Source organism: Trichosurus vulpecula, chromosome 6 (genome assembly GCF_011100635.1).
Source record: "Trichosurus vulpecula isolate mTriVul1 chromosome 6, mTriVul1.pri, whole genome shotgun sequence".
NCBI classification, from domain to species: domain Eukaryota; kingdom Metazoa; phylum Chordata; class Mammalia; order Diprotodontia; family Phalangeridae; genus Trichosurus; species Trichosurus vulpecula.
This window is the reverse complement of record NC_050578.1, coordinates 191,833,044-191,860,003: the sequence shown is the minus strand read 5'-3', so window position 1 is coordinate 191,860,003 and position 26,960 is coordinate 191,833,044. Positions and strand designations below refer to the sequence as shown.

Genomic DNA, 26,960 nt, shown 5'->3' with positions numbered 1-26,960 from the left:
AGTGAGCAAAATCAGGAGAATACGGTACATGACAACAGCAACGTTGTGCGATGACAGCTCTTCTCAGCCATGCCATCCAAGACAATTCCAAAAGACTCAAGATGGAAAATGCTACCCACATCCAGAAAAAGAATTATGGAATCTAGATGCAGATTGAAAAATACCATATTCTCTCTTCTTTTTTTCTTTGTTGTAGATTTTCTCTTTTGTTCTGATTCTTCTTTCACAACATGATTAATGTGGAAATATGTTTAATACGACTGTACATGTACAGCCTATATCAGACTGCATGCCATCTTGGGGAGGGGAGGGAGAAGGAAAAAATTTACAACTCAAAATCTTATAAAAGTGAATGTTGAAAACTAAAAATAAATAAATTAAAAAAAATACAAATCTGCCTCCCAGGCACTATTTTCTTATACAGCTCTTGGATATGCTTTGTTTCCTGAGGCTCTGACAACTGACTCCTTCAGCACCAGTGATGAAAAACACCACCAGTGTTGGTGTTTAACTTTACTTCTTTTCCAATATATGAGAATCTAGACCTGCAAGGAACCTTTAAGGATTATCTAGTCTAATCCTCTCACTATACAGATGAGGAAACTAAGATTAGAAGAGAGATGAAGTAATTTACCTATTGTCACCTAGGAAATAGCATAGATGGGGTTTGATCCCATAAACTCTAGGAGTCCCTAGCAATACTTTCTAGTTTATTACTGGTGATGTACATTGTTGAAGGGAGTGGAACAGCTGAAGATTTAGTCAATAATAGTTAATGAGGTAGACAGCTGCTAAGTTTTCTGTCTGCCTGAGTCTGGTTTCCTACTCTGATTCTTAACATTATTTGATCCTCTCTTTGTATCCTTGATTTCACCCCAGAACTGAGAAATCCGCCCCATCCCATATTCAATCTCTTCCTATCTACCAGTTTCTTTTGTGCTGTCTACAAAATGCCCTTATTTTCCTTACCCTTAAATTATTGTTACAACTTACCTGTAACTACTAGAATATTCCTAGTTGGTGTCCCTTTCTCAAACATTTCTCCTCTCTAATCCAACTTCCACACAGCTGCCAAAGTGATATTCCTAAAGTACAGGCCTGACCAGAAGCTCCAGTGGTTCACTATTGACTCTAGGATCAAATATAAACTCCCCTGTTCAGCATTTATTTCAAAGTCCAGCTCTACCTTGCCTTCTAGGATTTTTAAACTTCACTCCCCTTTGTGTACTCTATGTTACAAACAAATTAGCCTACTTATGGTCCTTCATTCAAAACATAAATGCTTTTGTAAAGGCTGTTCCCATTGCCTGGAATATATTCCTTCTTCACCTTGTCTCTTAGAATTTCTAGCTTCCTCTTCAAAGTTCTGTTCAAGTAACACCTTTTACAAGTGGCCTTTCTTGATCCACCAAGATGCTAGTGCCTACCTGGGCCTCAGAATTACTTGGTAATTTTATATATTATTTATATGGCTATATGTATACATATAGCCATATAAATACATATAGAACTGACGATACGTACAGGTTGTTCTTTCTCCTGGTCGAATATAAGCTCCTTGAGGACAAGGGCTATTTTATATTTGTTTTTGTATCCCTAACAAAGTGTTAGACACATGGAAAGAATCTGATAATTGTTGGTTAAATGATGACTTCCAAATCTACTTATATAGTCCTAGTCTCTCTCCTGAGCTCTAGTCTCATATCATCTACTACCTCCTAATAAACATTTCTATGTGGATATCCCATAAGCATCTCAAATTCCACATGCCCAAGGTGGAATTCGTGCTTTCCCCTTCAAATCTAACTTTCTTCCTAACTTTCCTATTTGTACCAAAAGGGATTTCACTTGTGGCATATATTTCTGTATCTCCAACATCTAGCATGATGCCTAAAATAGAGTACTTAATAAATGTGTAATGAATTAACAAATAACTACCGTAGACTTTGACATGTAATTAGGTAGTACTTTGGGTTAGTAGGCTAGATTGTATTTTAGATACTATTCTGTGCTTTCAATAATTCCGAATTGCTTCTTGAGCTGAAAAAGCATATACTCAAATGGATCTGTGGTCTTACTAGTTTAGGATCTGCTTCCAACACCAGTATTATATCCACCTGTGCACTTCTCATCCATGTTTTCCCAAAGTTCAAAATACGGTGTCTACCTCATATGCCAGAAACCTTGCTCGCTTTCTCTTACTGACATTATGAGGGTATAGTGTTGTACTCTGGCTGTATTCATCTGTCACTGCTTTAAGTATGTGACCAGATCACCTCTTTTCTTCACAAAATTCTCTCATGGTACTCTTTACTACTATTCTTTGGAGTTCCCCATTGGCTATACATTCAAGACTGCCCATATAAACTTTGTAACTTCTGTTTGTCTTCTGTGTGTTGCTCATCTTTAGGTATTCTGAAGGAGTGATTTTTCCAGGTCTGGCTGACATAGACACATAACCAGTAAAATTGTTTTTATTGAAAAAGTGGGTCTTTGCCATCATTGGAAGCTTGAAGTCCTTTGCAATTTTCCAAAAGAAATCCAGTCTGCTCTCCTCCCTTCTTTTTAATGTTGGAACCACTTCAATGACTATTCATATTGCCTATCCAAGATGTATATCCTTTTGGGAAAGCTCCATCGGATGTCAATTCAGATACATATTGCAACCTGGACAGCATTCATTCTCTATTCATTTGGTCTTTTCTTTGTGGCTGGTCAAATTTGTTACCTCTGATTATTACTACCTGTGTTATCTTAGGCATGTCACAAAATCCCTGAGTCTCAGTTTTCTCATCTCTGAAACAAAAGACCTGGACTAGATGGCCTCCAATCTTGTAGATCTAGACCTATGATTCTATGAACTACTAAATACTCACATTATGGAGACCCAAATGAAAAGTCTGGGGAAGAATACATTGGATGGGGAAGGGAGAGGAAGAGTGATAATAGGCGAGCACAACAGTCTAAACAAGAAGGGACAAGAGTCTGAACGAATGCAGAAGTTGTTTAAGAGTGAAGGGGAAGGACACAAGAGATGCTGTGGAGGTAGCTATGAGATGGATATTTGGAGTAAGCTAGAGGAGTTGAAGATAATATGGAGGTTGTGAACTTGGGTGACTGGACAGATGGTGGCAGGTATGACAGAAAGAAATTCAAAGAGGGATAGATTTTTGGGGGGAAAATGAGTTCTGTTATGGATATGATGAGTTTGAGATGCTCATGGCACAGCCAGTTTAAAACGTCTAATAGGCAGCTGGCAATGTGCAACTTGAGCTGAGGAGAGATATAAAAACTAGATATATAGCTCTAAGAATCAACAACATAGTATTAAACCAACGCTAATTATTCTACGTCAAAGACATTGTAACTTTGAAGAAACAAGAACAATATTTATAAGTTATAATGGGTAATGGAGAGCATCTTAAAGAAAGCTTAGTGCCTAAGGACTATCTTTATGAAAATATTGGCTGTGTTATAACCTACTTAATATAATAAGATGCAAAGGTAAAGAAGGGGATCATAGGCCAGAAGCAATAATTTAGACATGAAGTAATCATTCACTGATATATGGGCAGCAAAACTTTATTTAGCAAGACTCTTACTTTTTTTGATGTTCTAAAATTGATAATTTGATTGTTATTAATGCTTCATCATGTGTGATTATGGAGAAAAAGAAAAGTTATACTAAAATGGATGAGAAAACTAAAGAATCATACATTCTTTTTGTACATTCATCATACATTCATTTTTTAAATTTTTTAAAAATATTTAATTAATATTAGTTTTCAGCATTGATTTCCGCAAGATTTTGAGTTACAAATTTTCTCCCCATTTCTACCCTCCTCCCCACTCCAAGATGGCATACATTCTGATTGCCCCGTCCCCCAGGCAGCCCTCCCTTCTGTCACCCCACTCCCCCATCCCCTTACTTTCCTGTAGGGCAAGATAGATTTCTATGCCCCCATTGCCTGTATATCTTATTTCCCAGTTGCATGAAATAACAACTTTTTTTTTGAACATCTGCTTTTAAAACTTTGACTTCCAAACTCTCCCCTCTTCCCTCCCTACCCACCCTCCTTAAGGCAAGGAATTTAACATAGGCCACATGTGTATCATTATGCAAAACCCTTCCACAATGCTTATGTTGTGAAAGACTAACTATATTTTGCTCCTTCCTATCCTATCCCCCTTTATTCAATTTTCTCCCTTGACTCTGCCCCTTTTCAAAAGTGTTTGCTTTTGATTACCTCCTCCCCCATCTGCCCTCCCTTCTATCGTGCCCCCCCCTTTTTTTTATCCCCTTCCCCCTTCTTTCCTATGGGAGAAGATACCCAATTGAGTGCGTATGTTATTCCCTCCTCAAGTCAAATCCAATGAGAGCAAGATTCACTCAATCCCCCTCACCTGCCCCCTCTTCCCTTCCAATGAATTGCTTTTTCTTGCCACTTTTGTGTGAGATAATTTACCTCATTCTATCTCTCCCTTTCTCCCTCAATACATTCCTTTCTCATCCCTTAATTTGATTTTACTTTTTTAGATATCATCCCTTCATATTCAAGTCACCCTGTGACCTCTGTCTATATATATATATATATATATATATATATATATTTCCCTTCAGCTACCCTAATACTGAGGTCTCATGAATTATACATATCATCTTTCCATGTAGGAATGTAAACAAAACAGTTCAACTTTAGTAAGTATCTTATGATTTCTCTTTCTTGTTTACCTTTTCATGCTTCTCTTGATTCGTGTGTTTGAAAGTCAAATTTTCTTTTCAGCTCTGGTCTTTTCACTGAGAAAGCTTGAAAGTCCTCTATTTTATTGAAAATCCATATTTTGCCTTGGAGTGTGATACTCAGTTTTGCTGGGTAGGTGATTCTTGGTTTTAATCCTAGTTCCATTGACCTCCGGAATATCATATTCCAAGTCCTTCGATCTCTTAATGTAGAGAAGCTGCTAGATCTTGTGTTATCCTGATTTTTAAGGTAGTATTTTCATCAGTGGTCTTTTGGACCTCCTTTTCCATTTGGCTAATTCTGCCTTTCAAGGCATTCTTCTCCTCATTGGCTTTTTGGTGCTCTTTTGCCATTTGAGTTCGTCTATTTTTTAAGGGGTTATTTTCTTCAGTATTTTTGGGGGGGTCTCCTTTAGACAGTCATTGACTTGTTTTTCATGGTTTTCTCATATCACTCTCATTTCTCTTCCCAATTTTTCCTCTACTTCTCTTACTTGCTTTTCTAAATCCTTTTTGAGTTCTTCCATGGCCTGAGACCAATTCCTATTTTTCTTGGAGGCTTTTGATGTAGGCGCTTTGACTTTGTTGACTTTTTCTGGCTATATGTTTTGATCTTGTCACCAAAAAGATTCCAAAGTCTGAGTCTGAATCTGAGTCCATTTTTGCTGCCTGGCCATGTTCCCAGCCAACTACTTGACCCCTGAGCCTTTTGTCACGGTATGACCGCTTGTAGAGAGTACTTTGTCCCAAGCTTGAGGGGCTGCACTGCTGTTTTCAGAGCTACTTCTATACAGCAAGCTCTACCACACCAGCGCTCCTTCTCCCCCAAGAACCACCAACTAGGATTGCGGCCCAGATCCAGGCGGAGCAAAGCAGGCTTTGCACTCCCACGCTAATCTACCACTTAATTCCTCCCACCAGGTGGGCCTGGGGCCTGAAGCAACTGCAGCTGTAGCTCTGGAAGCAACCTCACAGCTGTACCACTTCAGCCGTCGCTGGGGTGGTAGCCAATCACGAACTCCTTTCACTCTGTCCCAGCAGTTTTTCCCACTAACCTTCTCTGTTGTCTTTGGCGTTTGTGGGTTAAGAAGTCTAGTAACTGCCAAAGCTCAAGGATTCAGGGCGCTACGGCCTGTTCCACCCGGCTCCTGGTGTGGTTGGTCCTGGCGCAGCCCACGCTGGGCTCTGCTCTGCTACCAGCTCTATGCAATAGACCTTTCCCAGCGACCATCCAGGCTGTCCTGGACTAGAGCCCTGCTTCCCTCTGCCATTTTGTGGGTTCTGCAGCTCTAGAATTTGTTCAGAGCCATTTTTATAGGTGTTCGGACAGACCTGGGGGACAGCTTAAGCAAGTCCATGCTTTCCAGCCACCATCTTGGCTCTGCCCCCACATAATTATTTTCAACAAAAATAATGATTTTACATATGAATTTTCTTTTAATTGTACACATCAAAACTGAAAAACAGCAAACTGTTATGTGTTGTCAATACAAAATCATACTGGGGCTAAGGGCTAAGTCACAGGACTATCCCTACACACTGGACTTTAGCAGAGTTGCATCTTTTCTACTGGCTATAGAAAACATCATGTCAGCAAACTTCAGAGTAAGTAAAAATAACAACCCAGTCTCAGTACTTTTCTAAATGTAGAAATACTTCCATGGCCCTTCAAGAGCTGCAGTCACCAAATATAATAAAGTAACAGTATCCCTCTGGAACTCACCACTGACTACATTCCTTTGTGCAAAATTATGTTTTGTAACAGACTTCTGTGAGAGACTGATCCTGATGCTTAGCTAGGTCTCATGCCTGTTCTTTTGTACCCTCAGCAAAAATACTGCTTGCTACTCAATGATATTTATTTGATCCATGTAGAAAGAAGTTGATGGGTTATTATTTATCTCCACCAGTTAACACCGGCAAGAGCTTGGAAACCACATCAATGAGTTGATGGCTGAAAGTAACCTAGTACTTTGGCCACTGTGACGTTCTAAGCAATGCCAATGATCTTTGGACAGACTGCTTGTCAACTGATGTATTCAGAAACAGCCTATAAAAGGAAGAACCAATACTACAATGTTGGCAACTAAAATCTAAAATTATTGTGATGTTCAGACAATGTTGCAAAGATACCATATGACAGTTCAGTATTTCTTAAAATACAACTGCTTTTATGTATTATACTTATTCTTGGTATAGGCACCACGTAGAATCAATTCTTTCCTTTGCAGTTCAGGCTTAGATAATGCTGAAGTTTTAAGTAATAAAATATCAAGGAAAGGCATGGTATCAGGTTAGGCTTACTATGTAGGTACAAATTCTCTTAATTTGTTGATCTGATCTTAAGATTTTCTATGCTTGTGTTTATGTACAGTACAAAGTATCATTGGTTTGTCTTGTCCCTTTTAAGTGTGATGTGACTAAGCATCCATGCAAATAAGTTTTGGTATACACAACACACAAAAGCTTACACATGTATTTAAACTAGAAGTTTAAAAAATTACACATATCGGAAAGGTTGTCTTGCATTTCACTTTGGTTTCCTTCCTCTCAAATCTTGAGTAGGGATCAAGAGGCATTAGAAAATTTATTCTCAAAAGGTAAAAAACTACAAGTGATATAGAGTAATGTTGTACAGACAGACCTTTCAGGAAAGTCTTTAAAATTAACAGTAAAAGGTGATAGTGCCCTGAGATAGGCAGAAACATTTAATACATACTTGAGTGGATTACATTTTCTGAAATGTTTAGAAGATGATCTCTCAAGGTCACTTCCAGTCCTGATTTTAATGCTTTTGCCTCCTCTCCCTTTGACCTCCAACCCCAAAATTTTTGCTTCTTTGAAGGCTATCTCACTCAAAGTGATCTGAGCCTTCTCTCCAACCTCTTCTACCACCTAATGAAATTATTCGCCTCTTTTATTGTCTAATTGCCTATTTTGCAGACAAATTTCTCCAAATCTGTGCACTTATAATTGGAGAGTCTGCAGCACTGCCTCTGATAGTACATCATCCTCCATAATATTGAGGTTCCTTACGATAAACAAAGGATGGACTATTATGCTGATAAAAGTCAATTATTATACTTCATTTCAGTCAATAAAATTCACCAACAACTAAATACTCTCTTTTACCATTTTCAGGTGCAAACAGAAAAATTAATGGATGCATGCATAGTGGTTATTTTTAATTTAAATTTTAGCTTGCAATGGGGAACAACAAACTAGGTTTGAAATCCCTAACTAGACAGCACATTCTTTTTTTTTTCTTTTCTTTTTTCAAAAATTTATTTATTTTAGTATTCAACATTCACTTTCATAAGATTTTGAGTTCTAAATTTTTTCCTTCCCTCTCCCTTCCCCCAAATGGCATGCAATCTGATATAGGCTATACGTGTACAATCATATTAAACATATTTCTACATTAGTCATGTTATGAAAGAAGAATCAGAAAAGGGAAAAAAGAAAATAGTATGCTTTGATCTGCATTCAGATTTCAAAGTTCTTTCTCTGAATGTGGATAGCATTTTCCACCATGAGTCTTTTGGAATTGTCTTAGATCATTGCACTGCTGAGAAGAACTAAGTCTATCAAAGTTGATCACCACACAATGTTGTTACTGCTAGACAATACATTCTTTAAACCTACGGATTACATTTTCTGCACATTTGTATCTCAAGGGCCTACCAGAATATATACTTAACTCAGTTATATTTCCATTACGTAAGATTACAAATCTTTCCCAAAAAATCTTCAACAAAACAATTTTGTGGGAATAGCAACTATTAGCAATAGTAACTCCCAGTTACTATTTGAAACTTGAAAGCTGGAGCTAAAAAGAGATCTTGGCTCCTTTTTCATAGGAATATAGAACTATTATTATTACTATTAATAGTGAGAAATACCATCTAATAGGCATACAGAACTTTCAAGAAATGTGTTTCATCTTTGTTGGGGTAGGTAAAGTAGTTATCATTATCTATTTTATATATAAGGAAAGGCAAGAAGATATCTATCACACAGTTAATTTTTTTTTGGTTCAGTTTTTTTTGGTAGTATTTGACCCTTTGTGACCTCATCTGGGGTTTACTTGGCAAAGATACTGGAGTGGTTTGCCATTTCCTTCTCCAGCTCATTTTACAGATGAGGAAACTGAGGCAAACAGAGTTAAGAAACTTGACCAGAGTCACATAGTTATTAAGTGTCTAAGGCCACAGTTGAATTCAGGAAAAGGAATCTTCCTGACTTCAGGCCTGGCACTTTATACAATGTGCCATGAAATCCTAAATCTGGTGTTTTTAAGACATGTATGCATTTCCCACTGTATCATAATGCCACTCAATAAAAATTCTTAAGTTTTCTCTCAATTTTAGATGCAACTAAGATTTTAAGAATTACATATTAGTAGAGGATTCTGGGAAGATAATGGAGTAGGTCAGAAAATTCCAAGCTCCTCCACAAAAGAGATAAAACAGTGCCTAGGGGAGAACATAGAGTCAGTGAAAATAAATTAGAGTAGGAGCCAACAGGGGTCCTCCTGGGAAAACTCAAGAAAATCTGAAGAAAAAATGCCAGGGTGAGGTTTTGTCTCTGTGAAGAGTAAACACAGGCTGCAACAAGGGGTAAGTCTTGGGGTTAGCTGGGTTGGAAGGCTGCCTCAGCCTCAGCTACAGGAACTTGTACCCTCAGGACAGTGATGGGAGTTGGGCATCGGAGCCTGGGAAGATAGAGGGAACCTCTGCTGACAAGAACGCCAGACCCAGACCAGACCCAGCTGTGCTATGGAGACATGAGAAGGAACCAGCACATGCTTGTTAAGTGCAGAAGCAGTGGGCCAGGGACACCGCTGGCTGTGGGCAATTACAGGAGGCTGGAGGTCTTTCTTTGGGTTCAAAGTCACAGGGGAGTAGTGAAGGAGGATCTGAGGCTAGAGGGACTATCTCCCATACCCCAGGCCTAGAAGTGCTTACAAAAATTAAACTATTACCAAAAAAAATGCACAGGCATAGGAGAAAGAATGCAACCATACAGTTATTATGGGAATAGAGAAGACTGTGGTTCATCTTCAGAGGAAGATACTGAAGCAAAGAAACCCTATTCTACTCCAAAAAAGTAACATCAAATGGCAACCTGCCCAAAAAGAATTCATAGAAGAACTCTAAAAAGACTTTAAAAATCAAATGAGATTGAAGAAAAACTAAAACAAACAACAGAAAATGATCCAAGAAAAACAAGATCATGAAAAGAAAGTCAACCAATTGTAAAGGAGATCTAAGATCTTAAGAAAGAAAATGACTCCCTGAAAATCAGAATTAGGCAAGGGGAAGTCAGTGAAGTTATAAGAGATCAAGAAATAATAAACAAAATACAAATAATGAAAAAATAGAAAAGAATGTAAAACATCTTATAAGAAAACAGATCAAGAAAAGAAAACAAGAATTGGACTACCTGAAAGCTATGATCAAAAAAAGAATCTTGATACAATCATACAAGAAATAATTTTTAAAAAAGAATCTTGGTACAATAACACAAGAAATAATTGAAGAAAATTGTCCTGAAGCATTAGAGCAAGAGAAAGTAGAAATAGGAAAAACTCATCCATCACTACTACCTGAAAGAGATCTTATGAGGAAAACCCACAGGAATATTGTAGTCAAATTCCAAAATCCTCAGCTCAGGGATAAAATATGAGCAACAAGAAAAAAAAAATTTACAAATGGTGGTGTCATAATTAGAATTACACAAGACCTAGCTGTGACAACACTAAAAGACCATAGGTCTTGAAAAATTATATATCGAACAGCAAAAGAACTGGGTTTGCAGCCTAAAATGTCATACTCAGCAAAGCTAAGCATAATTCTGAATTTTTTTTAAAAAGGACATTTAATGAATTGTCACACTTCCAGGACTTTGTTAAACAAACAAACAATGCTGAACTTAATTAAAAGATCTGACATACAACAGCCAATAGAAACATAAGGTACATACCAAAGACCAAGTAAAAGGAACTCAATAAGGACAGACTATTTACCCTTTATGTATGTAAAATGTAAAACCTATATCTAAGATTGTTATTAGTAACTGGGTAGTTCATAAGAAAGACTGAGGTAGATGTGAACATGATACAACTTCAAAAAGTAAAACCATTTAGGAACAGCAAAAAAGAGTAATTATTTTATACAAATGAGGTGAGAAAGGAAGAACTGATACACAGGAATTAGATAGGGGAGGAGGGCTGTTAGCTCTGGAAACCTACTTTCATTGGGAACGAGTTTAAGAGGGAACAAACATATACAACTATAAGAATATAAACGTTTTCTCCATCTAGAAAGAAATAAAATGGTAAGGGGATAAAGAGGGGGGAGAGGATAAGGGAGAGATTTTTAGAGGGGGTGGTGAGGGAATTGGTCAAAGGGGCATATAAAAGGGTATTTAGATTAAAGGAAATGGGAGAATAAGGGAGGGATCCTTGGGGGGGTGGTAGGTTAAGTTCTGCTGTGTATATGACATGTTTTTTCTTTTCTTATTTTATACTTAAGTTTTAATATTTAAATTTATAATATTTCTTTTACTTTTTGCATTATGTATTTAAGCTTTAGTATTTAAGTCTAAAATTAAAAGACTAAAAAAAATAATTACATGTTAGCAATAGGACTCACATGTTTAAGGTACTCTATCATAACACATTTCTTCTCCTTCAAGCAGGATACACCAGATATGCCTGTCTTTATACCTATGTTTACACTCTGCTGCCACAGACAGAAAAGCAACCATAAAGGTCTTATGTCTACATTAGTTACTCTAAAAGACAACTGAAGTTCTTCTGGGTCATGAAGCTTTAATGTTACAGCAACCATGGATGTACCATTAGTTGTTATTCTCTAAGTCTATCACTAAAATAGTAGGGGATCCTTGAGGCTATTCCAATCATATCACAAAAACTGATATACCAAAAAGTTCAGCTTCTCAGGTGAAATGGACTTCCTATTTTTCCAGTCTTTTACACAAACATTCACACAAACACACACATATGATACTTGATCTAATCTTTCCTTTATCTAGATCAAGGTTTTCTGTGTCATTTGATAAAAGACTCTTTCCTGTATTTTGGTAGCTTATTCCACTGATGAGAAAAGATACCTACTTGGCCTTTGTGGAGAAGCTGAAGTATCAGACCTGGTGTCAGAAGGCCTAAGTCCCAGGTCTTCCTTTATGAAACACATACTTCTTGGTCTGTTACTTCATCTATAAAATGGGCATATGGCTTTTGCACAGGTTTGTGAATAAATACTTTTTAACTATTAAGAGCTATAGTATTACTATTATTAGCAACAGTAGCAACAGCAGCAGCAGCAGCAGCAGCAGTAGTAGTAAATAGGAAGCATGGCAGTATTATCCTTCAATGAGAATTGAAACATTTCCAGGCTTAAAAAGCACTGAAGCCAATGAGAACAACAAGGCATGCTCATGTGGCTGGTAATTACTATTTATAATGGGGCAGTGAATAACTTGGGTTTTAAAGCTATTTGGTTTGTGAGGTAATAAAATTATTGGTCCAAGTGGCATTCATTATTCTAACAATTTCCTACTTGTGGATATCTTCTGACTTACTTGGCTTTGCATATATTTTGTTTAAAATCACTAAACCCAATTATTACTCTGTAGCAGTTCAAAACCGAAGATCTAAGATGCATGCATATTTTAATTAATAACTTATTTTTGTCATTGTCCCTCTTCAATGATCAACTTGGGTACTACCACTCATATCAAGGCTTTCCTAATACTTCCCATTTTCCCATCTTCCCTCAAACTCATAAAAGTGATCCTTCCTTCCTTACATTTCTTAGAACTCTGCAAGTGCAAGCTAATAAAAAAGGAAAAATCCATACAAATCACCTCTTGCTGCCCCTCTAATAAAGATGAAACCACTTCTCATAGTGTTATTCTGTAGACTGAGTATTTTTGCAGTTTTTATTAGCTGAATATGGTTCCCAATTTTTAAATTGGCCTTCATTTTTAAAAGTAGAGATGAACTACGGAAATCCAATCAGTTACCACAGTGTTATTTCTACCTCCATGATATATCTTGTCTTTCTACTAAGGTCCCACCCTACCTTCAGACCTTGATCAACTTATTGCAAAAGCCTCATAATTATCAGCTTCCAGTCTCAACCTTCTCCTATCCATCCTCTGCCTAGGTGCCAAAAAAATTTTCTAAAGTACAAGTCTTGCCACATAATCCCTTTTTCAAGAACCTTCCACAGTTCCCCATTAACCCTATTAGATAAAATATAAACGCCTTAAAGCTTGGCCTTTAAAATCTTTCATAATCTGGTTCTAGTTTTTCTTCTTGAACTCATTTTACATTTCAAATTTTTCAGGTGCCCTATGCACAGACCAAACAAGCCTAGAATGTCCTGGGCCCTGAACACCTCCCTCTCACTTTCTTATCTTTGTAACAGTCCTTCCCCTGTGGTTGCTCCCTCCTCCCCTCTTCCTTTTGAATCCCTAACTTCTTTCAAAGCTCTCCTGTGGAAAGTCTAACCTGCCTTCCCCTCCTCCACCCCCCGCCCCAGCTATTAGTGCTCTCTCCCTTCACAAAACATCATGTATACTACTATCTGTTTAAATACTGTACCTCCTGCCTAGACTATATCCTCCTTGAGGTCAGGAACTATTTTAAAATTTGTCTTTTTTTTGTATCTTTTTTTAAAATTTATTTTTTATTTTTAGTTTACAACACTCAGTTCCACAAGTTTTTGAGTTCCAAATTTTCTTCTCCTCCCTCTTCTCCCCCATCCCCGCCCAAGATGGCATGTAATCCAAAATAGGTTCTATATATACCTTCACATTAAACTGATTTTCACAATAGTCAAGTTGTAAATAAGAACTATAACCAATGGCACCATGAGAAAAGAAACAAAACCAAAAAAGAAAAAAAAAGCAAATAGTTTGCCTCAATCTGCATTCAGATTTCGTAATTTCTTCTCTGGATATGGACAGCTTTTTCCATCATGAGTCTTTTGGAGCTTGTATTGCTGAGAAGAGCCAAGTCTATCAAAGTTAGTCCTTTCTTTGTATCCTTAGGAAGCAGTAAAATTCCTTGCACTTCTAGAACAGGCACTTAATAAATGCTTATTAGATTGGACTGAATTTACTGCATCTGGGAAAGCTTCTTGGTTGTTTGTAAAGTCCCAAAGGACATTACGATTCCACTCCTATCAGGTTTAATTATACTTATGGTCACTTGTATGCTTATCTTCTTGCTTGAAGACCATAGAAGTAGCTTTTATACTAGTATAAAGTACTTTTTATAATAGAGTAGCTTTTATTATTTTTATAACTTAAAACACTAAAAAGTTTTTAAACTTCTTTTGGACAATGTCCCACCTTGTGAACAAATTAAGAAAGTCTGTTTTATATATACCACAAGTCAATATAGCATATAATTTACAGCTACCTATCATCTATAGAACTTCACATATTTTACTGATAACTTTTGCAGGGTTTATTTAGTATTTAATGCTATTACAAACCAGATTAAAATGTTATCAGTTCATAATCTTTTGTTCTTGTATGTTTGTTTATCTATAAGTACCACAAAGATATTATTTTACCAATTCTTTCCTGCATAGATCTCATTACCTCTTCATATTACAATTCTAAAAGAGGCTTGCTCAAAGAATGTTGAGATAAATGGCATGATTATCTCAGTACTTTAAAAAAATATAATAGCTTATATTTTCTTCTATTTTTCCAGTCTTTTCACTTTGTTTTCAATATTTCTTATTGTCCCACAGAGTCGTTAACTTCTAGTGGTCCATTCTAATTTTCAAGGCATTTGCTGATTGGGTAATGTTTTGTACCTCGTGTGCCAAGCTGTTAATTTTTTTTCCCAAGTCTAAAATACACTTTTTGGCAACATGAATTTTCAGTTATAGACAATAGCAGTCTGCAAGATTATGTTATTCTAAAGAGAACTGACTAATTTTCCCCCTGATTTTCATGGTTGCAAAATAAGGGAACATTATTTAACCTAGGGGCTTTTAAAAAAATACAGTTGTCCATAATATTTGAGGGCAATACAAGACAGGAAAGACGATCTCAAAACAAGGCAGTATGGTGCGATAGAAAGGATACTGGCCTATGAGTACAGAATCCTTGATGGCAGTCCTAGTTTTATCACTAATTATAAGACCTTATACAAATCACTCTATTTCTCTGCATTTTGAGTCCCTCATCTTTAAAATAAGAAGGTCAGGCTAGATGATCTCTAAGGTATATACTCACTTTAACAGTCAATCATTCTATGGTCATTCTTTAAAAAGAAAAAAAAAGTCCAAATTTTAAACTTTTCTGGGGAAAAAGAATTTATAAAAGCTTCCATTTGTAATTAAATAACAAGTTTTTCAAAACAAGCTATTATACATTAATAATTTTTATTGAAATGTTTACAAACATATACTTAGTTATAATACAATCATATAAAATCCAAAATATTAGCTTATTCTCTTGAACTGATTAGAAACAAATATATAAACAAAGATATGTTTTTGTTATGTAATACTTTTTTACTTTAAGCTAGTACTAATTTTATTTGGCCCTCTGATTTTAAATAATATTAAGTAGCATATATACTTCATTATCAGGAACATAGTTTATATACAAGTAGAATTAAACATCCTCCATCTCAGAGGAAGGGTATAGAAAAATGAATTTACCCAAGGGTATACCTGAAAAGAGAAATGAAACCAGAAAGAAAATTCAAAACACTGCTGAGAATCAGGTCAAAACTTTTAAAACACCCATTAAGTTGTGTTGTTTTCTCAAATGAATACCCAGAATCACAAAATATCAGTGTGAAAAGGGATGTCTGAGGTAACTGGAGTTCGATACATAGAGCTGAAAGAGGATTCAAGAGGTCATCTACTCAAATCCTCTCTTTTACAATGAGAAAACTAAAACCCAGGTGAGTTCATGACTTGCCCCAGGTGAAATAGTGAAGCTTGGCTTTGATCCCAGATCTAGTCCTCTTTTCCCTTTATAATATGATTGACAAGAAGTTATCCAATTTCTACTTATCCAAAGACTCAACTTGGGATATCCTGAGACAGTCTTATTATGAATTTACATGCTTATTTCTGCTGAAATGTTTTTTTCATACTAATCCTATATCTGTCCTCCAAGACTCAAACAAAGTAAGCCCTTTTCCAAATATGGCCCCTTCAAATACTTTAAAAGGGCTACTATCCCCTGAGTTCAACCTCAATTTCTTCAAACTATACACCCAATTCCTTCAAGTTAATTATGTAGGAAGTAATTTCTAATCTTTCCATGATCCTGGCTCTTCTTCTCTGAGTCCATTCCATATGGGTAATAGCCTTCTTATAGTCCCCAGAAACGAATACTACAATGTAACTAGGACAAATTACCTTTGAAGTTATAGCATTCTTCATTCTGGACACCATGTTTCCATGAACACAGACTAAGAGATTGCATTAGATTTTTTTTTTGGCTGCCTTATAACACTACTGACTAGCACTGATCTTGAAGTCTACTAAAACAGACACAGCCTTTTGACTAAGGCTTTTCTGTTTCACTGCCATTTTTGAGAAATGAGTTTACATATAATTCTCACTAATACATATGAAATTATGTATTTACCAACTTTACTGTCTTTTTTCACTTTGTTACATAGGGTGATGATTTTCAAGTCAATCTATCCTTCCCCAAACTGTCTGATGACCTCGAATCTCACATCTCCAATGGCCTTTCAGTATCTCAAACTGGATGTCCAAAAATGCATGTCTCTTTTTGCTCTTTAAGTTCATCATATCTCAGGTTCTCAAGAGACTGGTCAATCCTTTGCTTAGAGTTCTTAAAGTCTTTTAAAATAATTTTTCTTCAAAATGTTATCACTTGCTTCTGTTTTCTTGCTTCTGTTCACACTGCATCACTTAATATTTTCTGTTATTCTCTAAAATCTTCTCTTTCATTATTTATGTCACAAAAATATTCTATTAATTTAATAAAATTTGTTCAACCATTCCCCAAATGATGGCAATCCCCTTAGATCCAGTTCTTAGCTTTTTTTTCCTCTTTGTCCCTTTTAGTGCTCCTTCAGGATCTGGAAGTTTGTCCCACGAGGATGTACCAAAAATCTTAGTGCACTTTTGAGCTGTAATAGCTTAAATAACCATCAATAAAATTTAACAGCTTAAAACTGAACTAAAACTTTCAGGACACTCTATATTACCTTTTTCCTTATGCCTCCTTGATTCCGTATTGATTTTGATATATTTCACACCAAATTGTGAATGTGCTCCAACTCTCAGATAAGAGTAAAATTCATCTGATGCCCATCTTTCTAGCCCTACCTCTTCTCACAGTCTAATTATGAGAAATAGCAATTTCCACCCTATTTCCTTTCTATACTTGTGTGTTCCTCCTTTTGTACTCTCTTATCTTTAAGCCCTTAGAACAAAACTAATCCAGATCCCAGCTACTCTGTTTTTCTTATAATACCTCAATACCCTTTGAGGACATGAAACTTCTGAAGAGAAACATCCTGTTAACATGTTGCATCCAATTTGTATGATCAAGAATAACAAATAACTACATTGGCTACATCCAAAAATACACATCACCTTCTCTACCTTGAACTCATCACCTCCCTGTCAGGAATTGGAGAGCATGTCTCATCACTGGTCCTTTGAAGTAAAGTCATGTCAGCACACTGCATTAAGTCCTTTAAAGTTATTTTCTTTACAATGTTATTTCATATTTATCTCTTTTATCAAGTCTGTTTTTACTGTTGACTTGTATGAGATCATGATTACTACTGGACTCTTCTGAGTTTACCTGAAGAATATTTTCAATAAAGACTTTGTAAAAAATATATTGTTGATATATGGTTGGATTCTGCTTTCTAACCCATTCTACCATCTTCTGTCTGTGTGTTTTTTTACCTTTGTGGGAGAGTTAGTCTCATTCTTTGTTTTATGATTAATAAATGTTTATTTTTTCCCATCCGGTTCTCTTATGGTTTTTCCTCTCTTTGCTCATACACAGGAGTGCGCTTAGTACTAGTAATCTATAATTGATATACTTTGTTTTGGTTCCCATCTTTCTTCCTTTCCACAAGACCCTGTTCACCTTTTCCTTTTTTCATTTTAAACTCTCATCATCTGCTTTCTGAGACGAGTTTGTTTTGCTTACGTTTTAATTCCTCCATGAAACCCTCCCTCGGTTCCCCTTTCCTCTCTCTCAGTTCTCTGAGTTGAATTTATTTCTCTATCAAACCACCAAACTCTCAAGTGAGTGTGCTAGACCCTGCTCTGTCCAGTTCAGATGAAAGTGAGGTTCAAGCGATGCTTGTTCCCCATGACCCTTCCTCCGTGTTTGCTTTTCAATATTTGCTGGAGTAATTATATAAAAGAACTGGGTTATATACTGCTACCTCTCATTCTGCACTCTTGTCAGTTCTCCTATGTTCCAATCTCCTTCCATGGCTGAGCAAAAATAATACATTTAGTTTAGTGAGGTCAAACATTTTTGGGGAGGTACTCTAGAATTATTTGCATTAACAATTCACTATAAGGCTTTTCAGAATTTTTGAGATCTTCCTCTACTTAATGCCTTTCAAGGATAATTGTATTTCCAAAAAAAGACAGCACATGCTTTAGCTGATTTTAAAATTCCATTCTTTTACAAGTATAAACTGATAATCAAAGGGTTTTCTTACCTCTCTTTGAATGCCTATTCCTTTAAAAAAAAGTATCTTTATTCTTTAAAAAGCTCTGGTAACATCAAGCTCTACAATCTAATAATAATTTTTATGTCAGCCCCAACTTTAGAGTGATGAGTAATTTCAGTAAGCCTGTATCACACAAAGGCCTGAGTCACTTTCCCGTGTTCATGTGTTTTTCAAGTGTTTGATTAATATCCTTAATGTGTTTGGGAAAACCAAACCCCAAATCACACAAATCTATATTAATATCTCTAAAATCAGTTTATGTTGATACAGGAATTGTTTTTTTTATGGCAGCAATACAAAAAGTTATCAAGTTCCAAGGAAACAACAGATGTTTAAAGTGTTGTCACAATAATGTCACAAATACATACTCTAAATAGGAAATACATGAGATAAAGTAGCTATATGTATCATGTTAAATTTAAAACACTGACTAAAACACTGCAATTAAGGAAATCAATAGCCTTTCTGCTGTTGTTGTTATTGATGTGACAGATAAGAGTACCAGAGGGCATGCCCGTCTGCTACGAGATAGCTAAGAGCCTTAACAAGGGTCACAAAGTGACCAAGAGCATGACAAAACTGGTATACTGCCACCACCTCAAGCAACTGACCAAGCACACCAAACCTGTGTGAGATATAAACCAGGAGGTGTATGGGTTTGCCCCCTATTAAAAATGAGGCATGGAATTATCAGAGGTCTCCAAGAATAAGCAGGCTTTGAAGCTCATTAAAAAAAAAAAAGTGGGAACTAAGATTAGACCATGAAGAAGAGCTCAGTAATGCCCTGGCTGCCATGAAGAAGGGCTGTTCCCCCCAATAACTCAATAAAGAAGTGATAAATGGGAATTAAAAAGTAACATATGCCTTCAAAGACTCTATTACTTCCTAGGTACAAGAAATGAAACATCTCAGCATCATTAATATGGTATCTTATTGACCACCCTAGTTTGAGCTATTGTAGTAGGAAACAGATAGAGAAACTTTGTGGAAAATTTTTCCTATCAATTAATTTGAAAGGCAGTAGAGAGTAGGAGAGGCACAATTGTTTACTGTGCCTTTTTACAAATGGGAGATATTTCAACTACAAACTTCAACAAATTCATTTTGATGCAGATAAAAGGTGATTAGAGAAAGCTAAAAAAGAAATAAAATTAATTTTAAAAAAGGACCCAAAGTATGATACTGCTATTCAATAAAAACCAAGGGAGTATGTGGAAAAGGAAATATATTACACTTTGGTGAAGGCAGGCTTTCTTTTATTACCTCCAACTAACAATTCATTTCAATCACTAGATGTATACCAACTCATACAAAAAGTATTTCTAAAATCCAATACTGCCAAGAAATATTTTCTTGAGCAAAATCTAGTGAGAATTGCACTGGTCTTAATCAACAAACCAGCAAATCTTGAACTATAATCTGCAGTAATTCAATTAATATCTCACTGGTGGTCCTGGACAAATCATATCGTATCCATATTACCCTTTGATTCTTGATCTATAAAACAAAGATAACACTAACCTTATGTTAAAATTGTACCGGGCAATAAATATGACACTACATGGAACAACTAGACAAGATGAACTACATTTACATGCTAAAGAACTTTTCTTTTATTACATGAAATTCCAATAAGTTTAAATATCATGGAAGCAGAGAAATATTTAAAATATAATGTTTATCATCTTCCTTGGGTCCATTCATTCTATTTTTACCAATTTCATGTAGAAATTCACTAAAAGAATATTTGTGCCTAAAGTAAAATTACCAAGGAAAGAATACGTACAAAATTTAGAGCACACAAATTCTTATAATACACATTAAATAAAGTCTACCCTTCTACCAATAAGCCTGAGTAGGCATAAGTTAATAAAAATTGGCAGTATTTTTGGTGACTTCTGATACATATTACTCAGTCATACTTAGTTTTGACTTAGTGATATTACTTCCTTTCCATAGGAAATCTTAGATCAAGAGAATTATTATCAGAGAATATTTTAAAAAGGAAATCAAACCTTTTCATTGTTAACAATCCACATCATACGTAAAGATACAAAGCTAGAGAAAAAATTGGGGAATCATGACTTTCCATGGATTCAGGCCCCACACTCACAGCTGGGTTGGTGCTGTACTCCCCTCCTTTTTGGTGGGGGAGTATATATTCTGTATAGATATATAGATATATACTCTTCTTTATTAGAATGTAAGCTCTTTGAGGGCAGGGACTGTTTCATTTTTATCTTTGTAGCCAGCACTTAGCACTGTGCCTGGCACATAGTAGATACAAATAAATGCTAATTAATTTTCTGATTGATAAAATAAAAACCAGAAATGTTTGCACTTAAGTACAATACGAAGAAATGTCTCTTTTTGGCATTAACAGAACTGCCTTAAGGCAGACAAATTACGGCTCAATTGAAATCTAGGTTTCATGAATATTTAACCTCATATTTCATGAGTCCACTTGGGAACGTTTTGTTGTTATATGTGCTTTCAACACTTAAATAATAATACTATTCAGTTTTATAAAACAAGGCCCACTGTTATATAGACAGATTAAGAGCTAGTGACAATACTTGGAAGAGTAATTTGATTACAACATTTATATCATCTTGAAATTTGGGTCTAGACAGAAAAATAAGCCACTGACCTTGAAATATGAAAATGGGCTAAGTCGCAGGGGTGGGGAACCTGTAGCCTCGAGGCTACATACGGCTCTCTAGGTCCTCAAGTGTGGCCCTTTAACTGAATCCAAACTTCACAGAACAAATTCCCTTCATAAAAGAATTTGTTCTGTAAAACCTGGACTCAGTCAAAAGGCTGTACCCAAGGACCTAAAAGGCCACATATGGCCTTGAGGCTACAGGTTCTCTACCCCTGGAAGATTTTTATATGACAAAATGTTAAATATCTGTGAGAACTTGACCTTTTTTAAAAACCAAAGGGTCAATAGGTTCACCGAATCAGTAACTCTTTATATTTTCTTGGAAGAGAAACTTTGTCATGTAATGAGCAGGATAATGTGTGCCTCAAGGATTTCTAAGTCTCCTCAAATTTGGCCAATTTGTCTGCTATCAAAATGACTATATGAGAAAAGATATAAAAACTTATTACCCAGGATTGAAAGGTATCCCTAAATCTTTGAAATTAAAAGCTACACCTTGCCTTTCATTTAGGGTTTTGATTAATGGCAGAGAAATGGAGGAGTTAAGGCCATTTAAAAAGCATAAAGTAGACAGATATATAGAAGATAGGTAATGACTTGTTAAGGTCAGCATAAAGAAAACTAATGTTTTTAAATTATCCAAAACATGTTTGAAGCTGCTAATAAGGTTCTATTCTAACAATGTTACAAGGGAAAATAAGACACTATTAAACCTGAAATGTACTGATGAAATAAAAATATAAGAATAAAGACCTAAGATGCTAAAAATTTGGAGGATAAGAATCCTGAAAAGCCTTTCTAAGAAAAGACTGTTAAGAAAATATAGGAAACAGCCAAATGGAGAGGCCACTGAATATCCATGAACACTCACCCAACCAATGGTAGAAGACCTCTTGTAGAGCCAGATGCTTGAAACAGCTGAAATGGCATCAAGTTTTTATTGATTACTCTTAAAAGGGTACTACAGCCTAGATCAACTCCATACTACAAGAAAATAAACATCAACTACTACCACTGATAACTTCATCTATTACCACTATAAATATCTAATATGAAAAGAGGGTGCAACAATGGCTTTTTCATCCTTAACTCAGGTAGCATGAAAATCCCACAAAGGAATTTTGTCAATCACTGAAAATCTTTAAATCCTAATGTGGAGTATAAAACTGGTCAGCAGAACTGATTTGTGATTATTATTACTAATAAAAAATGCAGAATTTTTAAAGGCAAGAATTTCTTTTTAAACATGGTAGCTTCTAAGTCTCAGAATATGGGGACTGTTTTCCCCGTTTTCTATGTTAATTCTTAACCTTAAGCTTTTTAATTACACTAATAATACTTCTAATAGAGAATCATTTGCTAGGCTCTATATCTAGACAATATAGATTCCCTTTTCAAAATTACGTGTTCTAAAAGAATCTGGAAGTAGAGATTAAAGACTAAAGTTTATCTGAGCTTATCGAAGTATTAAATATATGTCAGTGACTAACGATATGAGACAAATAGGTTCAAAGCCTAGATGATGGCTTCTTAAGGAATTTTTCTTAGTTTCTAGGAATGTAGAGGCAAGATGTGCTTTTCCAAAAGGAGAGATTTCTTGAAATGGTCCATCTTGTAAAAATTGAAGTCTTGAGCAAGATAACTTTGAAAGTAACACATTAAATTACGTGTTTAAAAAAAAAAGCCAGCTAAGCGTAATAGAGATTTACAATTTCCTGTATATTCCTCATTATCTATTCTACTTTGTGTACGGAAGTAATAATTTTGTTTGGTGTTTATAAACTTCAGAATGAAAAAAATTTAAACTGAAATCTAGCTCCCCATCAAATGCTAATATGGGCAAACACAAGGGAGGTTCCATATTTCTACAGTTTATTCTGACTACACTGGGAAGAAATCTAATCTTCTTGTTCCACTTGGAAAAAACTATGAAATGGTCAAGTATGGTAAACCTGGTTTAGTTTGTATATTTCAGTTAGACAGGAGGCAAATGAAGCACTTAATTTTTTAAGACTAGTCAGCATATAAACATTACCATTTTAGCACTGTAATAGCAAATAAGCATATGCCCAAACCTGACTGGTAGATGACTCGAGTGGAAGGCTGCTAAAGATAGCTGTAGCAACCAAATATATTCATCACTTACTGAGCTTGAAGAAATGTTTGAGGTCTCGAAATCAGCAACAAAATCAAGAGGACAAGAAGCATATACACATTATTGACAGTTGTCTGTGGTAGGAGAAGAAAAAGTATGATAAAGTAAAGTGGGGAAGAAGTTTAAGAGTCAAACTGAGCAAAGAGTTGGCCACTAAGGGAAAAATAATGAGAAAGATTCTGGATCTGCTGCTGTCCCTAAAAATTAGAAAAGGGAAGATGAAGGAAGGTATAATGAAAAAATAGTCATTAAGATAAACTCTAAGTTTATATATGATGAAACCTTTTCATTAGAAAAAAAAATGTGATTATTCTATATCTTCGCTGTAGTTTGTTTTTAAAAATTGGTCTTATTACCTTTCTTTCGAAAGAGTGCATTTAGATAATTTTCTGCTTGGCATTCAATCTTATCAGTGTTGGACTGGCCCTGAGATGATAGTTCCTCTGTAGGCGTTGACTGTGAAGAACCAAGAGTTGGTGTACAATCCTGGAAAATAAATAATAATGCATGCTAAAAAATTTTTTAAAAACATCTTAGAACATCACTACCATACATATTGATGTATAGAATGAATCCTCTACATAAAAGGTTATGGATTAGTACATTTTCCAATGTCTCTACTTGAACACAAATCATATTGGGAGCTGGGAGAATCTGGCAAAGAGGAATCAGATTTGGCTGTTGTGCTCCAAAGTATTTTATTCTTCAGTAAGACTGAGGACACAAGCAGACTCAGGAGAATTAACACATCAATCAACAAGTATTTGTACATTTATTGTTGGTCCCACTGACATTATGGGAACTGATTATACTACAGGAAAACAAATTAAGTACTAGAGGGAATCTCTAAGACCATCAAGTATAACCCTCTCGTTTGATGATAACTGAGATCCAAGGAGCGAATTGCCCAAGAGAACCCAAGAATAATGTGGCAGAGCCAGGATATGAACTTGGATCTCTAACTCTAAATTCTCCTGAGAAATGCTCTCCTCCCAAATCCTAGAAAATCATGCTAAATTAGGTATCTGACATTTAGGTGCCAAGGTTTGCTTTAGTGTGGACCAAACTAAAGCTTCACATACACACAATATGTTCTTAAAAATCTGAGTGGAAATGGACTCATCTTTATCAACCAATGAGCAAAAGGGGAAAAAAGAAATGAAGGTGCAAGTTGACATTTATTAGTCTTGTCATCTCCAAGTATGGCATAATGTTAGACTTCTAAAAAATACTTGTCTTTTCTTTACCAAATTAAATACCTGTTATATATCCATTGAACAAATATTCCCTGACCCAAATTAAGTAAAGTAATAAATTAGTTACAATTGTGTAAATAGTTTAGAAGTAAGGTCACACTGTTCAAACTTACACTGACTGCTTCTTTCTGTAGGTTACAAAATGAACATTTTTCATCCATAGACCAGTCAGTTAGCTCTTCTGGTTCACAGTCTTAAGAGGAAAAAAAAAATCATTAAACTCATTGACTTAAAATGTTCTTAAAAAAAAAAAGACGACTCTGCACACCATCAGTTTACATTAATATAAAATTAGCAACCAGAGCCCTCAAAAAAACCAAAACAAAACCCATTTAACTCTTTGGTTATCTGTACCACAGTGAAAGAGTAACAATTTGGATAACAATGGAAGAAGTGTGAATAAACTAATATAATACGATAAAATAATACAAGTCATAGTGTAGAATTTAAGATTATGAAAGTAACTGAAGTAACATCATAAAAACGAATCAAGGCAAATACAACACAATTTAACTAAATTGTCTAAAATAAATTCTGTTCAGATTATTGAGGCAGTACAAAACATAAAACTTTACAGCTGTACATGTCTTCATCAGATGATAATTTACCTTTTCTGGAAATTCTATAGATTACTAGTAAGAATTAGTCCCAAGAAATTTACAGCATGGATACATACATACAGTGCAGAAAGAAACACACTTCAAAAAAGATCCTTTTACTCAGGAACTCCACAAAAGCAGGTTCACCGTGCTACAAATCAAATACCATCTGCCATACCCATGGTCTCATAAGAGATTGTCAGAAATGTGTCTGAGTTTGGAGAAATCTGAAGATTGGCCAAATAAAATGATTTGTTGTAATTATTTTTAACTATTTTCTATTACTGAAAAGTTATGTCTAATATGGGCAGTTAATATGTTACACAAGAGTATTTTGATCAAAAATCCACCAGTGGAAGTTGATGAGAGTTTGTAAAATGCCCAGTATAGTGCCAAGAAGCAAATTCTTGACAGAAATAACTTTCAAAATTATATATCGTACAACTTTGATAGATAGCTATCTGGGATAATTTTCAGAGTTTTTATTTGGTTTTTGAGTACTTAATTATGACTCAATATAATTTACCTTGTATTCCTCCCTGCTCCTCATGAAATATATATATTTTTAAAATTTTATCATTTTATTTAATATTTTAGTTTTCAACACTGATTTCCACAAGATTTTGAGTTACAAATTTTCTCCCCATTTCTACCCTCCCCCCCATTCCAAGATGGCATATATTCTGATTGCCTCATTCCCCAATCAGCCCTCCCTTCTGCCATTCCACTCCCCTCACCCTTCCCTTTTCTCCTTACTTTCTTGTAGGGCAGGATAGATTTCTATGCCCCATTCCCTGTATATCTTGTTTCCCAGCTGTCATGAAGTATTTCTTTATAGATATAGTTTGTATTTACTCACTTGGGTACATGTTGTTTTCCCACAGTAGAATGTAATTCTCCTCGAAGAATTATAGTCCCTGACTCCTTGAAGGGAGTGTTTTTGTTTTTGCCTTGATATCTATCCCCAGCTGAGCCCAATGCCTAGTATGTACAGGAGGCACTATTAAAACTACATAAACAGGAAACCTGTGATCTGAAAAGGAGGTGAGCCAGTTTTTGTGTAACAAGAATAAGGGGGAATAGAGCAAATGCTGAACTAACACTCAGAAAATATTAAAAAGACTTAAAAGGTGACATTTGCTGTGTTGAACAGATTTTTCTGTGGCAGGATAAGAATGGTACAGGAGCTATAACACTGGAGGAAATGCTTACTATCAAATAGATCATAAGTTCAATGAAACATTAAACATGAATTCTAATTGAAGGCAGACTGTTCTAACTTGATCAGGGCAAGCAACAAATAAACATATTAACAAATTAAATAAAATTTCTGAAAGTTAATTTTGCTTAAAAATTTGTATACAATCCCTCATCTCCCAGCCCTGTACTACGCTAATTGTTTTGCTCTGGAAAAGTTTTAAAGCATGAACCATCATATATTTTGAATGAAGATTTCAAAACAGCTGACATAATTTACATGACTGCAGTTTTTGTTTATTTCCCTAAGTTTTGCAAAGAAAATGTTAAATTAAAAGAACATGAAATAAATGAGTTTCATTAAATTACCAGCACCAGCTGACTCATTAATTTCATTTTGATTTTAAAATTAATATTGAATAGCTCTTTTTATCCAATATTTACTGAGGCTATACCGTAATTTTTAAGGCCCATACCTGTAAATGATGACAGGATATATCTGGTACACTGGCTTCGCCACAAACCTTCTGTAGAACAAGATACCTATCCATATTATTGTCAGCTAATTTGAACCAGAACTGGTTATTGTTGACT

At 35.4% G+C, this 26,960-nt stretch overlaps 1 protein-coding gene across 7 annotated transcripts in view; it reads right to left on the bottom strand.

Annotated features, from left to right (window-relative positions):
* Positions 1-26,960, bottom strand: part of LCORL (ligand dependent nuclear receptor corepressor like) — a 167,183-nt gene that overhangs the window by 72,387 nt on the left and 67,836 nt on the right. For 6 of the 7 annotated variants that reach the window (XM_036762896.1, XM_036762897.1, XM_036762893.1 and 3 more), the window contains 2 exons: positions 24,684-24,763; positions 23,671-23,800 (listed from right to left, as the gene is read on the bottom strand). In XM_036762896.1, coding sequence (XP_036618791.1) covers positions 23,671-23,800; positions 24,684-24,763 — 210 coding nt within the window. Of the gene's footprint in view, positions 1-22,030; positions 22,074-23,670; positions 23,801-24,683; positions 24,764-26,960 lie in introns of those variants that run through there. The other variant, XM_036762895.1, reaches the window with a different exon arrangement.